This window comes from Sminthopsis crassicaudata, chromosome 2 (genome assembly GCF_048593235.1).
Source record: "Sminthopsis crassicaudata isolate SCR6 chromosome 2, ASM4859323v1, whole genome shotgun sequence".
Taxonomy (NCBI): domain Eukaryota; kingdom Metazoa; phylum Chordata; class Mammalia; order Dasyuromorphia; family Dasyuridae; genus Sminthopsis; species Sminthopsis crassicaudata.
Window position 1 is genome coordinate 110,986,839 of NC_133618.1, and position 23,457 is coordinate 111,010,295.

General features: G+C 33.4%; 1 protein-coding gene across 3 annotated transcripts in view; it reads right to left on the reverse strand.

The window, feature by feature from the left end:
- USP34 (ubiquitin specific peptidase 34) overlaps positions 1-23,457 on the reverse strand; it is a 264,493-nt gene that overhangs the window by 142,480 nt on the left and 98,556 nt on the right. For all 3 annotated transcript variants that reach the window (XM_074287014.1, XM_074287013.1, XM_074287012.1), the window contains 6 exons: positions 20,725-20,850; positions 20,035-20,164; positions 19,355-19,390; positions 18,890-19,020; positions 17,716-18,353; positions 15,211-15,425 (listed from right to left, as the gene is read on the reverse strand). In XM_074287014.1, coding sequence (XP_074143115.1) covers positions 15,211-15,425; positions 17,716-18,353; positions 18,890-19,020; positions 19,355-19,390; positions 20,035-20,164; positions 20,725-20,850 — 1,276 coding nt within the window. The remainder of the gene's footprint in view (positions 1-15,210; positions 15,426-17,715; positions 18,354-18,889; positions 19,021-19,354; positions 19,391-20,034; positions 20,165-20,724; positions 20,851-23,457) is intronic.

Here is a 23,457-nt window from a genome sequence, read left to right on the forward strand (position 1 = left end):
ACATCTAGAAAAGCTCTGGACTAGATTTGAAAACAAGCCTTGCAGATTTCAAGGTCCAGCATTCTATCCTCTGCACCACAATAAAATGACCAATTCCAAATAGAAAATAAGGCAATAAAAGAGGAAGGAGGAAAAGGATACCATAGATCTCTATTATATACATTTTGCAATATTTTTTCAGAATATAATAAATTCATAATATATAATTTCAATAGAATGACAAGGTGCTCTGAAAATCCCAAGCTCTCCAGATTTCCCCCCACAAACAAAATTATCCCTCAGGATAAACATAGACTTGAGAAAAACAACTTTAGGAAATTTGGGGAAAACAAAGGTCCTCTTCAAACAACCAGAAAAGACCTGAAGAAAGACCCCAGGACCAGGTGGGGGAATCCTCACCCCTTGAGCTAGCTGTGTTCAAAGGTATCTTTAACCACAACTACAAGAATTTTCAGAGCCCAGGAAGACTGAGTAAACCTTGGTTGATATCAGGCCCAGCTGTGCTGGAAAGCAGTAGCCCTGGACAAGAAAGACCCAAGCATCACTTGATTACAAAGCAGCACGGGAAGGGATGCTGGTGGCTACTAGCACTTGCAAGACGGTGGAACTTTTTGGTCTGGGGTTCCTGGACAGAGAGGAAAGCTGAAGGGACTCTTGAGGCATCATTCCTTCCCAACCCCATCTCACAATTAGAGGTGCATACACTAATACTTATTATTTAAAAATAAAAATAAATTGGGAAAGAAGAAACCCCCCCACCATAGAAACTTGCTAAGGGAACAACAAAGATTGAAATTCATCTTCAGGAGTTTGATTACATCAATCTAAAAAGTTTCTGTACAAACAATACTAATGCAAACAAGATTAGAAGGGAAGTAACAAATTGGGAAAATAGTTTTAAAAATAAAGGTTCTGACAAAGGTCTCATTTCCAAAATATATAGAGAACTGACCCTGATTTATAGGAAACCAAACCATTCTCCAATTGATAAATGGTCAAGGGATATGAACAGACAATTCTCAGATGATGAAATTGAAACTATTTCCACTCATATGAAAAAGTGTTCCAAATCACTACTGATCAGAGAAATGCAAATTAAGACAACTCTGAGATATCACTACACACCTGTCAGATTGGCTAAAATGACAGGAACAAATAATGATGAATGTTGGAGGGGATGTGGAAAAACTGGGACACTGATACATTGTTGGTGGAGTTGTGAAAGAATCCAGCCATTCTGGAGAGCAATTTGGAACTATGCCCAAAAAGTTGTCAAACTGTGCATACCCTTTGACCCAGCATTGCTGTTATTGGGATTATATCCCAAAGAAATACTACAAGAGTGGAAAGGGACCTGTATGTGCCAAAATGTTTGTGGCAGCTCTTTTTGTTGTAGCTAGAAACTGGAAGTTGAATGGATGTCCATCAATTGGAGAATGGTTGGGTAAATTGTGGCATATGAAGGTTATGGAATATTATTGCTCTGTAAGAAATGACCAGCAGGAGGAATACAGAGAAGCTTGGAGAGACTTAAATCAACTGTTGCTGAGTGAAATGAGCAGAACCAGAAGATCACTATACACTTCAACAACAATGCTGTATGAAGATGTATTCTGATGGAAGTGGATATCTTCAACATAAAGAAGATCCAACTCACTTCCAGTTGATCAATGATGGACAGAAATAACTATACCCAGAGAAGGAACACTAGGAAGCGAATGTAAATTGTTAGCACTACTGTCTATCTACCCAGGTTACTTATACCTTCGGAAGCTAATAATTAATGTGCAACAAGAAAAAGATACATATATTGTATCTAGGTTATATTGTAACACATGTAAAATGTATGGGATTACCTGCCATCGGGGGGAGGGAGTGGAGGGAGGGAGGGGATAATTTGGAAAAATGAATTAAAAAAAAAAAAAGAAAAAAAAAAAAGAAATTCATCTTCAGAGGAGGATAGTAAAGTGAAAAAAAGGCTCTTCTATCCCAAAGAATAACATTAAATGGCTACCTTCCTATTAACAATTTATAGAACTCAAAACATTTTTTAAAAAATCAAATAAGAGACTAAGAAAAACTTAAAAAAAAAAAAAAGAACCATCCAAAGAAAAACAAGAATATTATAAAAAAGAAATTAACCAATTAAAAAAAAGTGTTACAATGTCTTAAAGAAGAATATAACTTTTTGAAAATTAGAATTGGGCAAAGGGAAGCCAGTGAAGCTATGAGAAACCAAGAAATAACTAAACAAAGTATTTTTTAAATGACAGAAATATAAGAGAATGTGAAACATCTTACAAAAAAATTGACAAAACAAGAAAGGAAAACATGAATAATTGTACTACCTGAAAGCTATGACCAAAAAAAAAAAAAAAAAAAAAAAAAAAAACTGTCCCAGACTGTCTAAACAAAAGAGTAAAAGTAGAAGTAGAAAAAAAAAAAAATTTACCAAAAAAATCTACCAATCACCAGTTCCTACAGGGAAAGAACATTGGAATGTTATTGCTAAATTTCAAAACTTTCGATCAAAAACAAAATTTTACAAGAAACAAAAAACTCAAAACATAGTAGAGCTAGAATTAGAATTGTCCAGGATTTATCAGCAGCTACAGTGAAACATCTCAGGCCCTAGAATTATAGACTGACTGACAGACAGACAGACAGACAGACAGACAGACAGACAGACAGATATAGATGTTAACAACGAAAAAGGCCTGTAGCCAAAAAATATGTCCAGCAAAACTACCCATAATATTGATCAACAAAACGCAAAAACCAAAACTGGGCATTCCACGACTTAAAGGCTTTGTCTCAATCAAACCAGAACACAATAGAAAATTTAATATATAAGAGTCAAAATCAAAGATTACTTTCAAGAAACTCAACCAAAAAAAAATTGTTTAAGTTTTTAACATGTAAATGTAAACATGTAAATGTAAATCATTTGTTTAAGACTGACACTGATAATTAATGTTCAAAAAAAGATTAGGACACAGCTGATTCAACCAAGAAAGAAATCTACATTATGTGTCAGTCATATTAATATTATTTTAGATGAATGTCTACATATGTGTAAATGTGCATGTATATATGTGTATGCATACACGTGTATATATAGTGTGAATGTGTGTATGTATGTGTATTTTTGAATATATATGGGTAGATGTATAATAAACTTATGCTTAACTTTAAACTGCATGAGGGAAATAACTCCATCGATAATTCACTAGTGTGCCTGTATTCTCTAATCATAGATAATACTTGCTAATTTTTATTATCTTGCTGTTATAATACATACAAGGTAGAACCTCTGAGTTGTTATAACTTACATTTTGCTAATTTTTGTGAACATTTTTTAACATGAAACATGTTTTTTACATGGAAATGTAAACAGGTTTTTTTATAGCTTGCATTGCTTTTTATGTATCCTGACTATCTACTGCAGAATATGTTCTTACATATTTGAAGGAATTTCTAATATTTTGGATATTGTTGCTGTCACCCTTTGTTCTCAAAGAGGACCAAAATGACATTACTATGCTAGAGTCAAAGTACAGTGTGTCTGTATGTGACTAATTAGACAAATAAAAGCTCAAAAGATTCTGCAACAGGTTGGGCACAAATAGTCCATATAAATATTTGGAGATGGCTTTTGAGCCATCTACAGAGCACTGTGTTTTGTTTGACTGCCATGTTGGGCAGTCCTATGTCAGTGTTTCTTAATTTAATTCCACTATTTATCATAGACTTTGAGAGTATTCTTGTATCACTTCTTCTGACCTCTACGTGAGCTTCTGATTTGTGTGGGTTCTTTGCTTGGTATTTGAAAAATGTGGACAGCCCATAAGAGCTGCCCTTTCTACAGTAGAGTCCCAATGCTTGGTAGTTCAGGTCCACAAAGGTCCTTGGTGTCTGGTACCTTATCATGTAGGTGATCTTCAGAATCTTACTAAGGTAATGCAGATGGAAGTGATTCAGTTTCCTTGCATGGTACTGGCCTACTATCCAGATTTAACAGGCACACAACAATGAGGTCAGCCAATGGCTACAAAGACCTTCAGTTTAGTAGACAGTCTTGTCACCTTTGGAGCCTCCCAAACACTGAATTAACTCTGGTAATGTATGCATTAATTTATTGACATCCCTGGAAAATATACTGCCAAAATAAATGAACTTATTCACAACATTCAAAATTTTCCATTAGCTTTGATAAATGGTTCCACATATGGATGGGGGAGTGCTGGTTGGTAGAGGAATTCTGCTTTCTTGGCATTAATTGTTAGGTCAAAATTAGCACAAGCAGCAAAGAATTGATCCATACTCTCTTAATTCTCACAGATATCACTGAGTGCATTCATCTGTGACAAAAACTCATGCACCAACATTCCTTGCACTTGAGTCTTGGCTTGCAGCCTTTTCAAATTAATTTTACCATTGTTTTTTCCACAAGCCCTCCCAATTGACAACTGGTCTTGGTTAGATCAATGAACATTGTATGCCAACCTTAGTTCTGCTACTAGCATTTCTCCCAGAGTTGTCAAACAGCAAACACCACATGAATTGTTTCTTGATCCTTTCTGACTGTCAGGTAAATGACCATCTTAGATCACCCTATGAAGGTGGACTCTGGCATCTTGCTGACAATGACTAAGAAAGATACTCCACCACTACATGATTATCACAGGACAACCTTGTTCCCTTTTATTTATAGAAATGGACAACAAAGGCCTCTTTGAACTCCTGAAAGATAATGTCCTCTTGCTATGTAACCCAAAAAATTTCCATCAGCATTAGTGTGAGCAGTGGACAGCCTTGTTTTACAAATTTCAATAAGACTAGAAACAACACCAAGCACTTTGCCACCCAAGAGGAACTTGATGGTATTCAAAACCTCTTTTTCAAAAAGCCTGGAAAGATACACATGCTGAGTGAAGTAAGCACAACCAGAAAAACATTGTACACAGCAATAGCAATATTGTGCAATGATCACTATGATAGACTTAGTTGTTCTCAGCAATACAATATTCCAAGACAATTCCACAAGAATCACGATGGAAAATGTTGTCCACAACCAGAGATATGGATGAAATATGAATGCAGATAGAAGTATACCATTTTCATCTTTTCTTTTTGTCTTTCCTTTCTCCTTTTTTCCCCTTTTATTTGATTCTTCTTTCACAATATGGCTAACATGAAAATATGATTTACATGATAGTACATGTAAAAACAAAACAAAAAAAACACCACAACCAAGAATGGCTAGAGAGGGATTGACTGCAACTTGAGGTACACAGTCAATGGCTTCAGCACTAATTGATGACAGTCCATTGAGAACAGTATATGTTCAGCCCACCTGATCATTTAAGATCATTTTCTTATCATTAATCAATCTGACTCCATCAGCACAAATGTTGAGAGGCACCATAAGTCTTTGGTCCATAAATAACTGTTAGGACATCACATAAATGCTTCAGATGGTTACTATCATTATAAACCAAATTTCATCTGCCTTTTTTTAACTAAGCCAAGAATTCCATATTTCTTTAAACTTCACTTGCACTTTATTTTTGATAGAGATTAAACACTCCTTTATACAAGTAAACATAGTTCTTATACATTTGAAGCAGTTTTTTATATTTTAGGTGTAAGACCCTTATCACAGAAATTTGTTGTGAATATTTTCCTGGCTCACTCTTATAACTGCTTTTCTTCTAATTTTCAGTATACTGATTATGCAAAACTGATTTATGCAAAAACATTACAATGTGCTGTTAACTCCTCTTTATACCCTTGCTTGCTCATGAACTCCTCCTTAATCCACATGAAAAGTATTTCCTTATATTCTCCTCTAATTTAAAGGGTGACATTTATTTTACTGATTTTTGTCAAATGGTGAGCCCTGATCAGCAGTTGGCATCTCTGAGCTTAATGAGCATATTCATTTATTCTTATACATTGTTTACCCAATCTGTTCCACTAACCCTTCTAATTTTTAACTACTTTATAGTTTACTTTGAAAATTGTCCCTAGGGCTCCTGTTTTCCAGCTTTTGTTCCCTTTTTACTTCTGTTGAAATTTTTAAATTTTTATTCCTCAAGACGAATATTATCATTTTTTTCCAGCTCTATAAAGTAATCCTTTGATAATATGATTGGTAGAACACTGATTAAGTAAATAAACTAAGATAGAATTACCATGTTTATTATCTTGACAACGACTAATCAAGAGCTATTAATTTCTAATTCTGCAAACATTTAAAACTTTATTTGTATAAAGCAATAGTTCAAAAACTAAGCCCCATGGGGGTCAACCTTAAAGCTAAAAATAGCTTTCACATTTCTGTTGTATTTTATTAGCTCATAAAAATTTTACATCAAAAAAATTGTACTAAGAAGAAATTTTACATAAAGAAATAATTTTTTAAATAAAGAAAAATGATTTCTTTATTTAAATGGTTCATGAACCCTACACAACACCAAAAGCTTAAATTGTGCCTTGAGTCATCCGTAACTTGGTGACCACTGGTGAAAAGATTTTTTATATTCATATTCACATAAGTCACTTAGAATAGAAATGCCCAAGTACTGTATATGCCTCCTGTAATTAATGTTGAATTAAATTTCTCTTATCACTATCTGTTGGGTATTGCACATATACACACAGAAAGACAGTGGGATGGAGAACATATAGAGGGAATACATATATAAAAACATGCATGTGATAATAATTTTTTATTTTACATATTACTATAATTCTGAAATTACTGAATTAATTTCTTAATTCACTCTTTAGGGTTCCCTCTTATCTTGGCAGTCATATAAAAGTGATACTTTTGTTTGCTATGTGTCTATGCTTATATCACCTCCCCTTTCTTGTTTTGCTGTCCTTAACTAATAGCATTTGTAATATTCTATTGTATAGTAATGTATATCTTTCTTTTACTACTCATTAGAAAGGCTTCTAGAATTTCTCTATTATTATATATAATACTGATCCTTGATAAATTACTATTTCCCATTTATATTTCTACCTTGTTTTTCAGAAAAACGGATTATGGTACTACATCATAAGGTTTTTTAATATCTAATGATAGAATTATGTAATTTCTGCTGTTTTGTTACTAATACAGTTGGATTTATTTATCTAATACTGAAATAATATCAAATTCCTGGTAAAAGTTATTATACTATAGCATCTAAATATTTTGTTGTAGCATCTATGCTAATATTTTTATCAATTTTAATTATCAATTATAAAAAAATTATGTATTTATCAATGTCTATAGCTTTTCCCATTCCTCCTCTTTCTTCTCTTCTCCCTCCTCCTTTTGTCTCTACCCATTCCCAAGTCACAAGCTTAGGTATTAAGGTCATTTTCATATTTCAGAAGAAGTTTGGTAGGATTTCTTCTTTAAAAAAAATTTAAATAATAGTAGACTCTTTTGATGTATGATAGAATTCAATAAAAATCTATCTGGGGCTTTTTGCTTGATGAATTAATTACAGTAAGTTGTCAAAAGTGTAAACTATAGTTATAGAATTTTTGAATATATCCCCCAAATGACAACTAGTCAAAGAACAAAAATTCCAAAAGAAAAGCCTAAAACCCTCAATAACTTTTGAAAACAAAGGTCCAAATTCTAAAAAGAAATAGAAGTTTAAAAAAGTGACTATTTACCTCCACCAAGGAAACTGGTTAAAATGAAAAAGGAAAGAAAACAGGGCTAACGCAGAACCCAAATGTTAATAAAAATAAAAGACTAGACTAGAAAAGCAAATGTTCATACTCTTTAACCTAGAAATATTATTGATATTAGGAATATGCCTGATACATACTAAGATATTCACAGCAACACTTTCTGTGGTAGCACCTTCCTACAAAAAAAAAAAAAATAAAAAAAAAAAAAGAAAGAAAGAAAGAAAAGAAAGCAACCCCTCTCCCCACTAATTGGAAAATGGCTAAACAAACTGGGTTTAATGGAGTTTTACTGCATTGGAAGAATGAATATAAGCCATTTAGAGGAGCTTAACAACTTTTTTTTTTTTTTTTTTTTTTTTTTTTTTGAGGCTGGGGTTAAGTGACTTGCCCAGCGTCACACAGCTAGGAAGTGTTAGGTGTCTGAGACCAAATTTGAACTCAGGTCCTCTTGACTTCAGGGCTGGTGCTCTATCCACTTCACTACCTAGCTGCCCCGAGCTTAACAAGTCGACTTAACTATTCATAATAAAAAACAACCAAGAGAACAACAGACAACATGATCACAAATCTGCAAGAAAAATAAAACCAAAAAGCAGTAGAACTAAGATCAATTAAGTGACCCTTCTTGATTCTAAAAGAATGATTAAATATAACTTCTTCCTTTCTAGCTATAAAGGAGTTATATGATAGTTCTCAGATATAGTCAATGATGGGAAATGGGAAGGTACAATTTCAAAGGATGGTGACTAGAAAATGACAACAATGATCAAAGAAAAGTACTCAATAAAACAGTAAAAAGAAAATAAAGGGCTAGAGTCAAATTCCTTAAGGGTTTTAAATGCTAAGGAAAGGATTTTGTGTTGGTAACAACAAGAAATTCCTAGAGAAAAATTTTTGAGCACATGAATGTTATAGAAAGTGAATTTTAGCAATTGTTCTAACTATGGTTTAAAGAAGAAAAAGACTGGGGGCAGCTAGATGGCGCAGTGGATAGAACACCAGCCTTCAATTCAGGAGGACCTGAGTTCAAATCTGGTCTCAGACACATAACATTTCCTAGCTGTGTGACCCTGAACAAGTCACTTAACCCCAGCCTCAGAAAAAGAAAAAAGGAAAAAAAAAAAAAAAAAAAAGGAAAAGACTGAAAGGATGGAGCCTATACTGGAAATTACTCCAATATATATGAAAAATGATAACCTAAAACAGGGAAGTGCTCAAGTGAACAGAAATAAAGGAACAAATATTAGAGAGGTAGTGAAGGCAGAATCAGTAAGATGTGTCAACTGACTAAAAACAGACTAAGGGAGAGGAAAAGACAAGAATGTCTTTTCATCAAGAATGATCAAAGATAAATGTTTAAAAAGGGTAGGACTAAGAACTAAGAGAATCACAAATGGCTTCTTCCTTCAGGATACAGTATGTGAACTTAGTGTTGTAAGTAGAAGATGGTTCCAAAAAATAAAGATGAGCATTCTATGTAAAAGTATTAGCTTATGAAAAAAGGAGGAGGTAGAGTATTTTATATAGGACAGTTTCTTAAACTGTGGGTTGTAACCCCATGTGGGGGTTTCATAACTGAATGTGGGAGTCATGAAATTATGATTTATTATCAGTAAATGTTTGATTTGTATAACTGTTTCATATACCTATATGCATGGGATCACTTAAAAATTTCTCAGGCAAAAGGGGGCCACAAGTAAAAAAAAGTTTAAGACCACCAATAATTATACTATTTCAGCCACCACATTAGCTTTCAAATTCACCTAAATCTGCCCTAAGATTCTTCCTTCATCAATTAATCTTCAACAGGTATCCAAATGACATTTCTAAAGCACAGATCTCACCATGTCACTCCCCATCTCCAAATCTAGTACCTAGTATAAAATGTAAATATCTGTTTGATTCTTAAAGACTTTCACAACACAAACTCTATGATCAGATAGTCTTTGTGATATTTCTCATAACTGAAGTTTAATCTCTAGTCTCTGCCTTTCTAAGAAAGGATCACTCTAGTTGAAGAGAACTCAACTCCTCTCCTCTGCCTCTCAGAATCTTTTGACTCCTTCAAGATTTAGCTCAAATAGAGACAGTTAGATAGTGAAGCAGATAGAGAACCAGCTCTGAAGTCAGGAGGACCTGAGTTCAAATCTGATCTCAGACACTTAACACTTCCTAGCTGTATGACCCTGGCCAAGTCATTTAACCCCAATTACCTCAGGGAAAAAAAAAAAAAAAAAAAAAAAAAAGATTAAGCTCAAAGAAGTCTTACTTAAAAAAGCATTTATTGATCCACCCAAAAGCTAGTGCCGTCTCTCCCAAAATTGTCCTGTATTTATTTTATAGAAATTCAATATATTACTTATTTATGCATTGTTCTGTCAAGAGAATATAAGCTTTTTAAATAGTGGCAGTCACTTCCTTTTTTCTATCTCCTAGCTCCCAATACAATGCTCTGTAATAGTATGTGCTTAATATTTGTTGATTAATTGAATCAGCCTGGAAAGAAAGGCCTGAGCCAGATTGTGAAGAGTATTAATGTCAAATAAATGTCAAGTACTACAGAAGATTCTTTAGCCAAGGAAATTGCATGGTCAAACTTATGCTTTAGGAATATCAGTTTGCTAGCTGTATCCTAGAGCACAGTATGACTAGATGTAGGGAACAAACTAGAAGATTTTAATACTCCAACAAGATGTGATGAGATTCTGGACTAGGATAGATGTGGTGTTAAAGAGAGAGAAGTATGAAAGTAAAAGGTTGACAATGCTGAATCAATAAAAATAAGTCTCTTAGTAAAGCTACATAGGGATTGTGGGAAATTCAACAAGCAGTTGGTGATAAACAATTAGAGTACAGCTAGCTACTCAACAGGCCCATAACAATCCTAACTTGTCAAGATCTCCTTGGAGATCTGCTGTCCAAAGACAGATTATTACCTCTCAGTTTTGTCATTTGGATATAATGCCATTTATTATTTTGTGAGTAATTAAAATGGGAGAATGCTATGTTTGAAAATAAGTAAGTTTTAATTTTTATATCAACTATTGTACCTCTTGCTCTTAAAGACATGATTCAGAATTTTAAGACGGAAGGTAATCAGTATGACTTCTCCTTGGTGGCAAAATAGAAGAGTGAAGCTGCTGTCCTGGGCTTTTGATGCCTGGAATTAGAGGGCTCCTTCACCATATGCCATTCCTGGCCACCATTACGAATGATGTTCCCATCTCCCACTCCAATCCGTTGAAGGGGCTCCATGTGGAAATAAAAAATGCAGAAATGGCAACTGCTCAAGGCCTCCTTCACCATACAACCTTCCTGGTCATCATTACCAATGACCATCATGGGCCCAGCTCCATCTTGGAGACATCATTACTGGAAAAACTTTTTATTGCATGATTGTAATTAGTAACCTGGGGGTCATTTTAGACTATAAGCATTTCCATAAGTGGAATTTCCCAAAGACTTTAATTAGCAAATTACTACTTCTTTTTGCCCAACTACAACAATCAAGGGTCAGAGTCTGTTTGTGAAGATACCTGAAAAAATCTCTTACCTTACCATCAACTTTTTCTCTAACCAACTTATGTCCCTTTTTTTCCCCTATTTGCTGAAATGTGCTAATTAAAAAAAAAAATAAAAAATTCCTCATTCTACAGCTCTTCCTCAAATACTATATCCATTATGGGCAATAACTAGAAACTACTATTTACTGAAGTTATCTCTCCCCTTTACTGACCATTCTTCCCTCTGGGGACTCCAAAGCAATGGGCTAGAATGAAAAATTGGCACACTCCTGGTTCTCTACTGTCAAGAAGTGATAGCCCATTACTCAATCTCTCCAACAAGTGTATTATACCTGTTCTAATCTCATTTTATTTCTTTTACAATACTGACCTCATAGTTAAGAAACTCAAAGCATTGTCCTTCTAGCTTACTTAATTTCTAGGTTTCTTACAACCTTCAGGCATTCACATCTTTCCAATCTGTCCCTTAATAAGATCCAGTCTTATTTTAAGTATTTTTTTTTTTTTTGGCCACTCTTCCTCCTAAGTTGCTTTAAAAAAAAAAAAAAAAAAAGCACTGGGGAAAACCATGGAACCAAAGCTCCATGGATCCACTATAAATTTGTTATCTAAACACAAATTAGTTTATACCACGATACAATAGTCTCATCTTTCTAATAGCTTTTATCTGACCCTGCTGTGTACTCAAAGTCTGTTACTTTGTTATAGTGTACATTTTCTATCTTCAATTCCTTACCACCTACTTGGTCAACAAATTCATTCAAACTCATTCAATTACTTAATTCTTCTCTCAAAAGTTGCAAAAGATCTAATTGATAAACTGATACTATTTTCTCTGTTTTTATACTCTGTCTTTTCAGTAAATTCAATACTACGCATCAAAAAATCTCTCTCTCTGTCTCTTTCTCTATCTTTATCTGTTTCTACACTTTCTCTACCCAGACAGAAATCAAACTTCTTTGTCCTGATTCTCTTCTAGGTTTTTCTAAAACTGTTCCATTCTTGTTCTCCTCCTATCTGTTAAACTATATTCTCTTTTGCAAATTTTACATCCATGTAAAATAGACATTAGCTATGGGTGTCCCAAAAGGCCTTGTCCTAGACTCTCTTCTCTTTTTATTCTACTCTATAAAAACTAGTCATCTTATCATCTCGCATGGGTTCAACAGGTGATTCCCAGATCTGTCTATCCATCTATCTATCTGTCCCCTCATTGATCTGCTGGATTTACCACATTACTAATTATCTCTTGGACATCTCAAGTTTTATCTTATGAAGTCATTAAAATCAATATATCCAAAAACATAATGAAGAAACCAATAATATATGTTCCCAGTTACCTAAGCCTGCAATATTGGTACTAATCTTAATTCCTCGCCCCATATGACTATTCTGTTGTTAAATCTTCTCTTTTCTACATTTATCTCCCTTGTATATGTCCCTTACAGCACATTCCTAGTTCAGCTCTTTACAATCTCTCCCTATCTAGAACCAGTCTTCTAACTGGTTCTCTTGCCCCAAACCCTCTCTACTCCAATATACTCTTCACTCAGTTACTAAAATGATTTCCCCCAAAACGCTGGTCTCGATCAATAACCTCTCCAGTTTAATAAGTTAAAATGGAACTCTCTATTACATTGAAGATCAAATAACAAAGTTCTCTATTTAATAATGAAAACTTCATAATCTGGCCAATTCCTATCATTCTAGCTTTCTCACATCTTATTCCCAAGCCCTCTAGGCACTCTACAATTACGCTAGCCTATTTATAGCTTCTCAAACATATTACTCCATCTCTCATCTCCTTGCCTTGGCAATCTCTCATATCTAGAACATTCTCCTTCCTTATCTCTACCTCTTGGCTTCTTTCAAGCCTCAAGTCAAACCCCCCTTTTTCTGTGGGAGACCTTTGCCAGTACTACAGGCAGATAATGCTTTTACCTCTCAGATAATCTTCACCTAGTACTTTGTATATAATTTGTATTTACCTAATTATTTATACATTACATTCCTCATTAGAATGCATGCTCCTTAATGGCAGGATGACCCTAACAGTGATGCCATTTGGATCCTCTTTGAGAATAAAGGACACCAACCAACCAATGTTTAATACAGTCCTGTTGTATAATATTACTTGCTGATTAATATATCTGATAATCCCATCTAAATCTCTTTTGCTAGTTTTATCAATCATCTCTTGCTCCCTCATTTTGCCTACTGATCACAATTCTAATTTTTAACTTCTTTTCTTTTTCTTCTATCCACTAACCTTTGATAATTTTAGTGGATGAATGTTATTCTTCATCCACTAAAATTCTTTCATTCTTCAATTTCTCTATCTAATCAAATGATAAATCCACTGATTCCATCTCCAGAACCATTATCTGGATCCACCCATTCATCTTTTTCATTTCTCAATTTCATGTCTCATCACGACTATTTTAATGGTTTCCTAGAGGACATAGGCATATCACTCAAATATTGAAAAATTTTTGTTCAAATCTGGCCTCAGACACTTAACACTTCCTAGCTATATGACCCTGGGCAAGTCACTTAACTCCAACTGCTTCAGCAAAAAAAAAAAAAAAAAAAGTCATTCTACATTCATAGACCAGCTCAGACATTACTAGTTTGTAATCCTGAGTATTTAATAACCTCACTTATTCTCGGCTTCATCATCTATAAAAATGGGGGGAGAGGGGATTGGCAACGTCATTTATTAGACAGGAAATTGACTTTGGATGCAATACAACCTAATTTGAAATCCTACCAATGATTTTAAAATCTACTGGTTAACCCCTTCGTGACCAAGGCAGTACCTCAATGTTACTTAAAGACTATATAACAGTCCTTATTCACTGCCACCTTTTCACCCTCAAATATTCCTTCACCAGGCTGGCTGGCCACTTCCTTCTACCAGACAATTCTTCCCAGGGCCTAGATTCTGGAGAGGAACATAGGCTAACCAACTTTCATTCCTTTCTAGGTTCTGTTTCTGAAATACTCTCCCCTCCCATCCCCCAGCAAAGAGTCAGCATGTGCACCTTTCCTTTCGATTTTGTATGTCATTTTCCCCAATCAGAATGAAAATGCTTAAGTGCAGGAACTGTCAAAATTTTTGTTTTCATTTCTATTTCTGATGCTTAGGACACAGGTAAACAGTAAGCATTTACCTGCTAGTTCCTTGCTATACCTACTAGCTGGTGTCCTAGCTGGTGAGTTAGTAGGAACTGGCATAACTCAATATATCTAACTTACCCCAATCCATGATTAACATTTTATCAAGTAACAATCTCCCAGGAAACGAGAGACACTTTGGGCATCTTGCTATTTTTACTGCTGCCTTATATGTTGCCCAGCAAGCCCCTATTTTCCCCAAAACACAAATCTCTCCTTTTTGCTTTAGAAACAATGATGAAATCAATTAAATTATAATTATGGTTATTGAAAAGGGCATGACAATCAATCAGTTGTGTCTTAAGTCACAGTATCTATTACTTCAAAGACCAAAATTTCCATCTCTGGACATTATTCCCTTATAAGTTTGTCTCCCTCTTTTATGGATAAAATCAAAAGTCAACTGAACAAAAATACATTTGCAGAAAGGAGTGGGGGATTTGAGAACAATAAGAGAAATAATAGTCAGAGCACAGGATTATTCCATGAATCAAAACTATATGGTACACAGAAAGCAGGCTGCAATAGTTGGAGCTCTATATAAAAAGAAAAAAAGCCCCAATCAACAAGCTTCTAAAACAGCCTTTCTTATTACTCACTACCCTCAATTCTAAATTAAAATGGGAGAATTCTGTCTGGCTCTCTTTTTTGACTCCATAACTCCCTAAATTGCCCTTAAAATGTTAGGTGAGGAACTATTTTATTTATTTTTTCTTAAAAAGTCATGCCTATATTTCACACAGTAGTTGCTATTAATATTATATGCATACTAGTGAAAGTTATTTTACTTGTTAAGATAAAATCTTACCTTGACTAAGATGTTCATGGTAGATAGATGCTAAATTAGGAAGATGCTGTTGGAGATGAGATGTTAATTCTGCATGTGAATTAATCTGTACTAATTCCTCTTCACATCCAGATTCTTCACCATCAAAATCAGCCATATTTTTTTCTGATTTTGCACTGACCTGGGAACTACTGCAACTGACGTCATCTGCACTTAGCATGTCATCAACCATATGCCTATAGAACATGGAAGAGGAAAGAGTTTAATCAATTTATTTGTTTTTACTTATTATTCCAAAAGTCACATCTTTACTGTAAGGATCTTTGTTCAAATTGTAACATCTAAAAAGTTGAAAAGTTTTGATTCAACGAACAAGTACAGGAGTTTTTAAAACCTTAAAATGTACTGGTAACAGTTAAAGGTTCTGATAAAGGTCTCATTTCTAAAATGTATTAAGAACTGATTCTAATATATAAGAAATTAAGCCATTCTCCAATTGATATATGGTCAGAAGATATGAACAATTTCAGATGAAGAAATTTAAATTATTTCTAGTCATATGAAAAGGTGCTCCAAATCACTATTGTTCAGAGAAATGCATATTTAAACAACTCTGAGATACCACTATATACCTCTCAGATTGGCTAGGATGACAGGAAAAAAATAATGATGAATGTTGGAGAGGATGTAGGAAAACTGGGACACTGATATATTGTTGGTGGAGTTATGAACGGATCAAACCACTCTGGAAAGCAATTCGGAACTATGCTCAAAAAGTCATTAAACTTTGATCCAGCGGTGTTTCTATTGGGCTTATATCCCAAAGAGATCTTAAAGAAAGGATAGGGACCCATAAGTGCTAAAATGTTTGTGGCAGTCCTTTTTATATGGCTAGAAACTGGAAATTGAATGGATGCCCATCAACTGGAGAATGACTGAGTAAATTGTGGTATGTGAAATGTTATGGAATATATTTTTGTTCTGTAAGAAATGACCAGCAAGATGAATACAGAGAGGCTTGGAGAAACTTACATGATCTGATGCTAAATGAAATGAGCAGAACCAGGAGATCATTATACACTTCAACAACAATACTACATGAGGATCAATTCTGATGGAAGTGGCTATCTTCAACAATGAGAGAATCCAAATCAGTTCCAATTGACTAGTGATGAACAGAACCAGCTACACCCAGCAAAAGAACACTGGGAAATGAATGTGGACCACACCACCACAACATAGCATTTCCATTCTTTCTGTTATTGTTTGCTTGCATTTTTGTTTTTCTTCTCAGGTTATTTTTACCTTCTTTCTAAATCCAATTTTTCTTGTGCAGCAAGATAACTGTATAAATATGTATACATATATTGTATTTAACATATACTTTAACATATTTAACATGTAAAGTATTACCTGCCATCTAGGGGAGAGGGTGAAGGGAAGGAGGGGAAAAGTTGGAACAGAAGTTTTTGCAAGGGTCAGTGTTCAAAAATTACCCATGCATATGTTTTGTCAATAAAAAGCTATAATAAATGAAAAAAGAAAGAAAGAAAGTAGAATAGAAAAAAAATGTACTAGTAATAAGTCATTATTGTCTGAAACATTATTTTAACAAACCTACATAAATTATCTAGCTTTCCTTATAAACCAAGCTAAAGATGCATTTTAGCTAATTCTTAGTAATGACTACAGTTAATAAATTCAACAGGAAAAAAATTTAGTAATTAAGATTTTTTTTTTTAGCTTCTATAACCACTTGGAGTATATTCTAATTCACAAATATAATGACAAAAATTAGTTCTAGTGACTTAGATCAAGTCAAATGAAATCAAGACAAACTTAATAAAAATAAGGCAATTTACACCAAAATGAAAAATGTCTTATATATCCCTTTTATTTTCTCTCTTTTATCTTAATTTTAAGGTTATCTCTGTTGTGAATAGTCATTGAATGTACTCTACTATAGGTTGATTCTTCTAGTTCAATATTAGAAATGAGATAAGAATGGTAAAGAAATAGGATGTATAAGTGTGAATGGGGTCATTTTTTTTTTTTTTTAATTTTGTGCAGAACAACTAGGATTTGAAGAATATCTGATACTGGATAGCTATTTGCAAGAGGGAGAAAATGATTCAAATATCAAATTTAAGAACATTCATGATGAATTTCTCTAAACTTCCAATTATCTTGTAATGCTGCAAAAAATGAAACCTTTTCTTAAATTCTGGAAGTAACTAAAGAACTTCATTTTCACAATAACAATAACCTGATTTTCAATGTCTTATAAGCTCAGAAAAATAGCTGGTCAAGGAAAAAAGAGAGTGGGGGAGGAAGGAAGAAGAAGAAAAGCAGAAAAAAAAAAAATCTATTCCTATACTTTCTTCAATGAAACAAGAAGTGATTATATATTTGAAATTCAAAAACCAAGGATTTTTTTTTTTTTAAGTGGAAAACCAAACTAACTAAAAATAGAATATAATTATATTAAGGGAAATTGCAAGGTAGATTTCATCAGAATAAACTTACCCATCATGGTGGTGGTGATGGTGGTGGTGATGATGGTGGTGGTGGTGGTGATGGTGGTGATGGTGATGCTGTGGCCCAATAAACTGTCGACAATTAAATAATTCATTCCCAATGGCTTCTCCAAGAAAGTCCCCAGTACGTGCAATACAAGAATCCTGAGATGCTTGTGATATATGTGCAGTGCTCATTTCTCCTGCTATATCATGTTCTGTATCTTCAGGACGTGCACAGGTATCTAACATTCTGATTCGATTATCAACTGATGGCACCGAGTCACTATTAAAAACAAGGTCCTTTCCTGTTCCACTGTTTGTGCTGCCTCTCTCTGGAGGGCCCTGTGAGTCCACCAGACAAATCCCAGCCTGTGTTTCAAGCTTTCTGTTTCGAAGGTCTGTACCATGACTACTTTTGGAGGGATCATGGCCATGGTCATCTTCTTCCTCTTCCTCTTTGAGAGCTTCCATGTCTGCAATATCCTCCGAGTGTACTTCACTGCCAGGACTTCCAGCTGACTGGCTAGCATGGCTAGAATTCACCTCATTGCTAGACCCATCACTGTGCCCACTGCTGCTGCCAGGGCCACTACTTCCATCCTCACCACTATTAGCAGTTTCATCAGAACTTCCCTGCAAGGATTCCTGTATTTCAAAAGATTTGTTACAGAAACATAAAAAATGAAATACTTAAAAGTAATATTATAAATGGTGATGATCACAAATTTATGATTTAAATATGTAAGCTTTGGAGGTAGATTATTTAACTTAGAATTAAGCAAACTGTTTCCTCTTTATATAGATATATATTCTTTAAAAAATATTCTTTAAAAGTCTATTAAATTATACACACAAGTTGCAAGACATAAACAAATACAAGAGAACCAAACTACAAAATCAACAAGGAACAATAATCACAACTGTTTTTTCATTAAAAGCTTGTTATGGCCATGTAAGATCAGAATTACCATTGACTAAGCTTCCATAATAAAAAGAAAAACACAAAAATAAAATTCAAATTCAAAGAAAAAATACCTCAAAAAGTCCACTGTGGGAAAAAAATCTATTGTGAAAACACTGCTTATTACTAAAAAAGAGAATTACAATTATGCCCATATATCGTGACTTCATTATGAACTTTTAAGATATCAAAATGAAGATAAATAAGATTACTGCCATACCTCTGTGTCAGAAAGTCGCTGCTGCACATGTTTAGTTCTGTTAATAAGTTGCTCATCCATTTCAATATCACTGCCTCCACTTTGGTGTGTATCACTGTTATCACTGCTTTGAGGGCTAGCTGCAGGTGACCCTATTTTAAAGATATTTTATCTTTTATTTTTTAATTCGAATTAATGGGAATATAAACTCAACTCTAAAATCTCTAAGCAGGTAAATATCCAAAGTCTCTAAAAATGATTTAAAACTAAGTCCAATCAAAAAATGTGATGGTTATACTGGTTTTATAAAGAGATTGGTAGAATAACTTGTTCTTCTACTTAATATAAATTGTGTCTACCTTTGAAAATAATCTTCAAAACCCTGGTCCAAATTTTTATCTACTATTCAGCATGTTAATCTAAAAAGCAATTCATTTTTTAAAAATTACAAACTATGTTGCTGTGCATGTCTAAGACTCAACTTACAAGGCGACGGGGCTGCTCTTCTGAGCTCTTCTTCCTCTGAAGAAAAAGGAAAAAACAGGAGGGAAACATTCTAAGTGACTGAGCTTCTTTGGTACAGCATATCAGTTGTTCATATTACATAATCAACAGAGATACAGGTAGGGAAGCCTGCAATAATGTAAGTCCCCACCACCTGCAGTAGTTGTTGTGGGTGCCTGCACAGAGAAGCCTAAGAAAAGAGTAGTATATGAAGTCAGGAGAGAAAAATTGGGGTAAAATGTAGAAAAAGTTTAGAAAGTCCTTGAAAATTATATCTGTAAAAGATAGAATAGTTGATACCTCATAGAAACCTTTGAAATATAGAAAGAGAACATTATATATGTTCTACCCTCAAAATGTTTCCAAATACAACTTCATCTTCAAAGATTTTTTTTAAACAAAGTATCAACATTTCTGCAAATGGGAAAATTGGGAGGAAATAATTTAAGCTCTACTGATACTTTAAAACTTTTTATTTTACCAGAATATACCAAAAACATGAAGCAAGCCCCAATTTATTAATTATTTTACTACCTTCAATGTTTTGTATCCCGTGCAAAGGGACATAATTTAATTAATAATTTAGTTCAAGAAGCAAGGAAAATTCTAATCTAAAAATCCATTTGTTTTGGAACAATGAGGTACAAATTGTTTTTCCTTACCTTTCTTATTTCCCATAGGGAGGTTAGTATTGAGTAAAGATGCAAAAGAACTCTGTTTTGAAAGTTGGGCCTTAGCTGCTAATGCATTATTCCATAATGCTTTAATAAGCATAGATGCCAAATATAAGGTCTATAAAAATGAAAGGAGAATATGAAGTTAGTTTTTTAAACAACATGAAAATTTTAAATCATAAATAGGTACCTAACAAGGTCAATACCAGTATATAACTTTAGTCAGAGATTATTAAACTTCTTTCTGTTAGGGATCATGCCCTGCTGGCAATCTGATGAATCTTATGGACTCCTCACAATAACTGTAGTCGGTGTTTATTTAGCAGTTGAAGGTGTACAAAATGTACACTGTACAAATATCTAATTTTATTTGCACTACAATCCTGGAATCTTATTATTATCTCCATTTCATAAATGAAGAAAACTGACATAATCAGAGGTAAAGTAAGTGATTCAGACATCTAAGAAATGTTTGAGTTAGTATTTGAATTCAGATTTTCCTGACTCCAAGTCCAGCATTTCTTTAAATCGAAGACAAGAGTTACAATATTAAAAAACTGTATTGAAATAGTTATCAATTTTTTTTAAGTTAATGGATACCAGGTTAAGAATCTTTTCTTCATTTAGCCAACATATTTTTTCCCCTTTCATAAAATGAAATTTTTAAAAAGTTCTTACTTGTTCAGTGTGACCACTTGGATGAAGAGCTGAAACAAGATTGAGGAGATGTCTAAGTGGAACAGGATCTAAGTTCTTGATGAGCGAAGGAAACAAGTCATGTATGTACCGACTACAATGTTTCAACTGGAAAACAAAAAAATACATAGTATGTATACATAAAATAAATAGAAAAGGTATATTATTAGAGAGTATGATGAGATGAGTAATAAATTAGCTACACAACATATGCTGATGTTTGCATCCATTATATGTTGGTAAAAGAGTATTCCTGTATTTTTAAAGCAAGGAATAAATGAATTTTAAGTATGAAGTCACAAATATCAGCAATAATTTCAAGTATCTATTAATTCTAGGTAATATATATATATATGTAAAAGTAAAATCATACACACCAAAAATAAATATTATTCTAATTATAGATTATGTAATTGTTATAAGTGGCCTTTGGTACTATTTTATAAATGCTACCTTTTAATTCTTGATATTTATATTTATTAGCACAAATATAAAGTAGTTTAACTAAGTGCCAAAATCAAACCATAATGTGGATTATAAAGAGATAAACTATGTAAAATAAAAAGGTAGCATTTATTTGCCCTAGCAAAACCAAGGTTAAATTACTTAAGAGTGTTTGGGTTTATGTATGTATATCTATGAAAATAACACATGGTAAGTTTTTTTCTCCTTTTGCATTATTAGATCTTTGGAAGGTGATACTATGATAAAATCTAGAATGAAGACAAATTGGGGATTTCTTTAGAGTTTTTACATTTAAAGAAAAGCTGAAGAAAACTAGCTTTATAAATTTTTCTTAATCATTTAGGATTCAGAATACCAAGAATCCAATAATGTCAACATTTTATTAATTTTCTCTTTATTATAATGATAGCTTTACCAGATCAAGAAGAAATCACAGATGAAACTATATTTTAAAAGACTTTAAGTGTATCCTACATTACATGCTGATGAATAAAATATGCAAGAAAAGTATTTCACATCAATGGATTATCTAGGAATTTCTTTTGGGAGAGGTTTGAGTGGAATGATTTCTTATTTTGTACCCATGGCTTTATTCTTAAAAGGTGGGAAGCATGCTTCATCATCAGATTTCTGAAGTAAGGAGTTCTTAATTCTTTCAAAGTGGTTTTATTCTACATTATTCTAGTCGATGTATAAATTGTTTCCCTGGTTCTGCTTACTTTAGTCTGAATGAATTCATACATGTTTTCTCCTTGGTTTTCTGAGAATCTGTCACTCTTTCATCATATTATATAAACAAATTTCTTTTATGTTCATATACTATAATTTGTTCACTCATCTCCCAAGTGAAAATGGGCAATTCGTTTTGTTCCCAGTTTTTTCCAGCAATAAAAAGTGCTACAATATTTTTATAGAAATTGATACTATTTCCTTGGAAGTTTATAACGTGTGTGCGCGCGCACATGCACACACACACACACACACACACACACACACACACACACACACACACAAAGCATCACTAGATCAAAGGTCTACAGAATTAATTGACTTTGAAGCATAGTTCTAAACTGAAATAATGGACAATTCACAGATCAATCAATAGTTGCTTAATGCAATTCCCTCCAATGATTTTCGATTCGTTCTTTTGTCAATTTTGTAAATCTGAAGCTATTTTAAATGAAACTTTAGTTTTTTTTAAGGTGGATTTGACTTCTTAGTGTTTTGGGACACTTTTTCAAATGGTTAGTAACTGGCATTTCTAGGAAACATTTAGAACACAAGCTTTTGCAAGGGTGAATGTTGAAACATGTTTACATGTTACTTTGAAAATAAAAATTTATTAAAAAAAAAAAAAAAAAAAAAAAAAACAAACAACGAAAAAAACCCTGGTATTTCTTCTCTTAAAAACTGCTTATTCGGGGCAACTAGGTGGAGCAGTGCATGGAGCACTAGCTCTGAAGTCAGGAGCACCTCAGTTCAAATCTGGTCTCAGACACTTAACACTTCCTTGCTATGTAACCCTGGGCAAGTCACTTAACCCCAATTGCCTCAGGGAGGGAAAAAACTTCTTATTCATATTCTTGATCACTTACATATTAGAAAATATCTTGTTTCTGTCTATACCAATCCCTAGATATCTTTCATATCAGTCCTTTAGCAAAGAAATTTACTGCCAAGATTTTGCCATTAACTGCTTTCCTTTTAATTGAAACTGAAATTTTTTTTACTTTGATCATAGTTCTCAAACCTTCCTAATCAGAACCTGGAAACTATTATAATGTCCTCTATTTTGTCCCTCATTGATAAATATATACTCAATGCTAGACGATACAAATTGAAAGATTTGTTCACTGAGCAAAAGTAACTGGTGAGGATATAATTAAAATCATATTCAAGGTTGAGTACATGGCATGGATTCACCAAAGAGAATAAGTTAATTGACTTCCTAATCATCAACATTTATATATATATTCTAGATTTTTTAAATGATTGTGTAATGTGGATACTTACAATACTAAATACTGTAGCAAATATTTTTACTTTTCTAATACCTTAAAATAAATATTTCATTCTAAGGAGAAAATAGAAATATTCTCTATGTTATTTTATGTCACAATAGATAACAAAGGCAATTTTAATGTAAAAAAATAAAGAAATATGCTTTTTATACTTGCTGCTACTGCAAAGAAGCTCATTTCCTCTCTACAATATTCCTCATCAATGAGGCTTCATAGAATGAATTGCAAT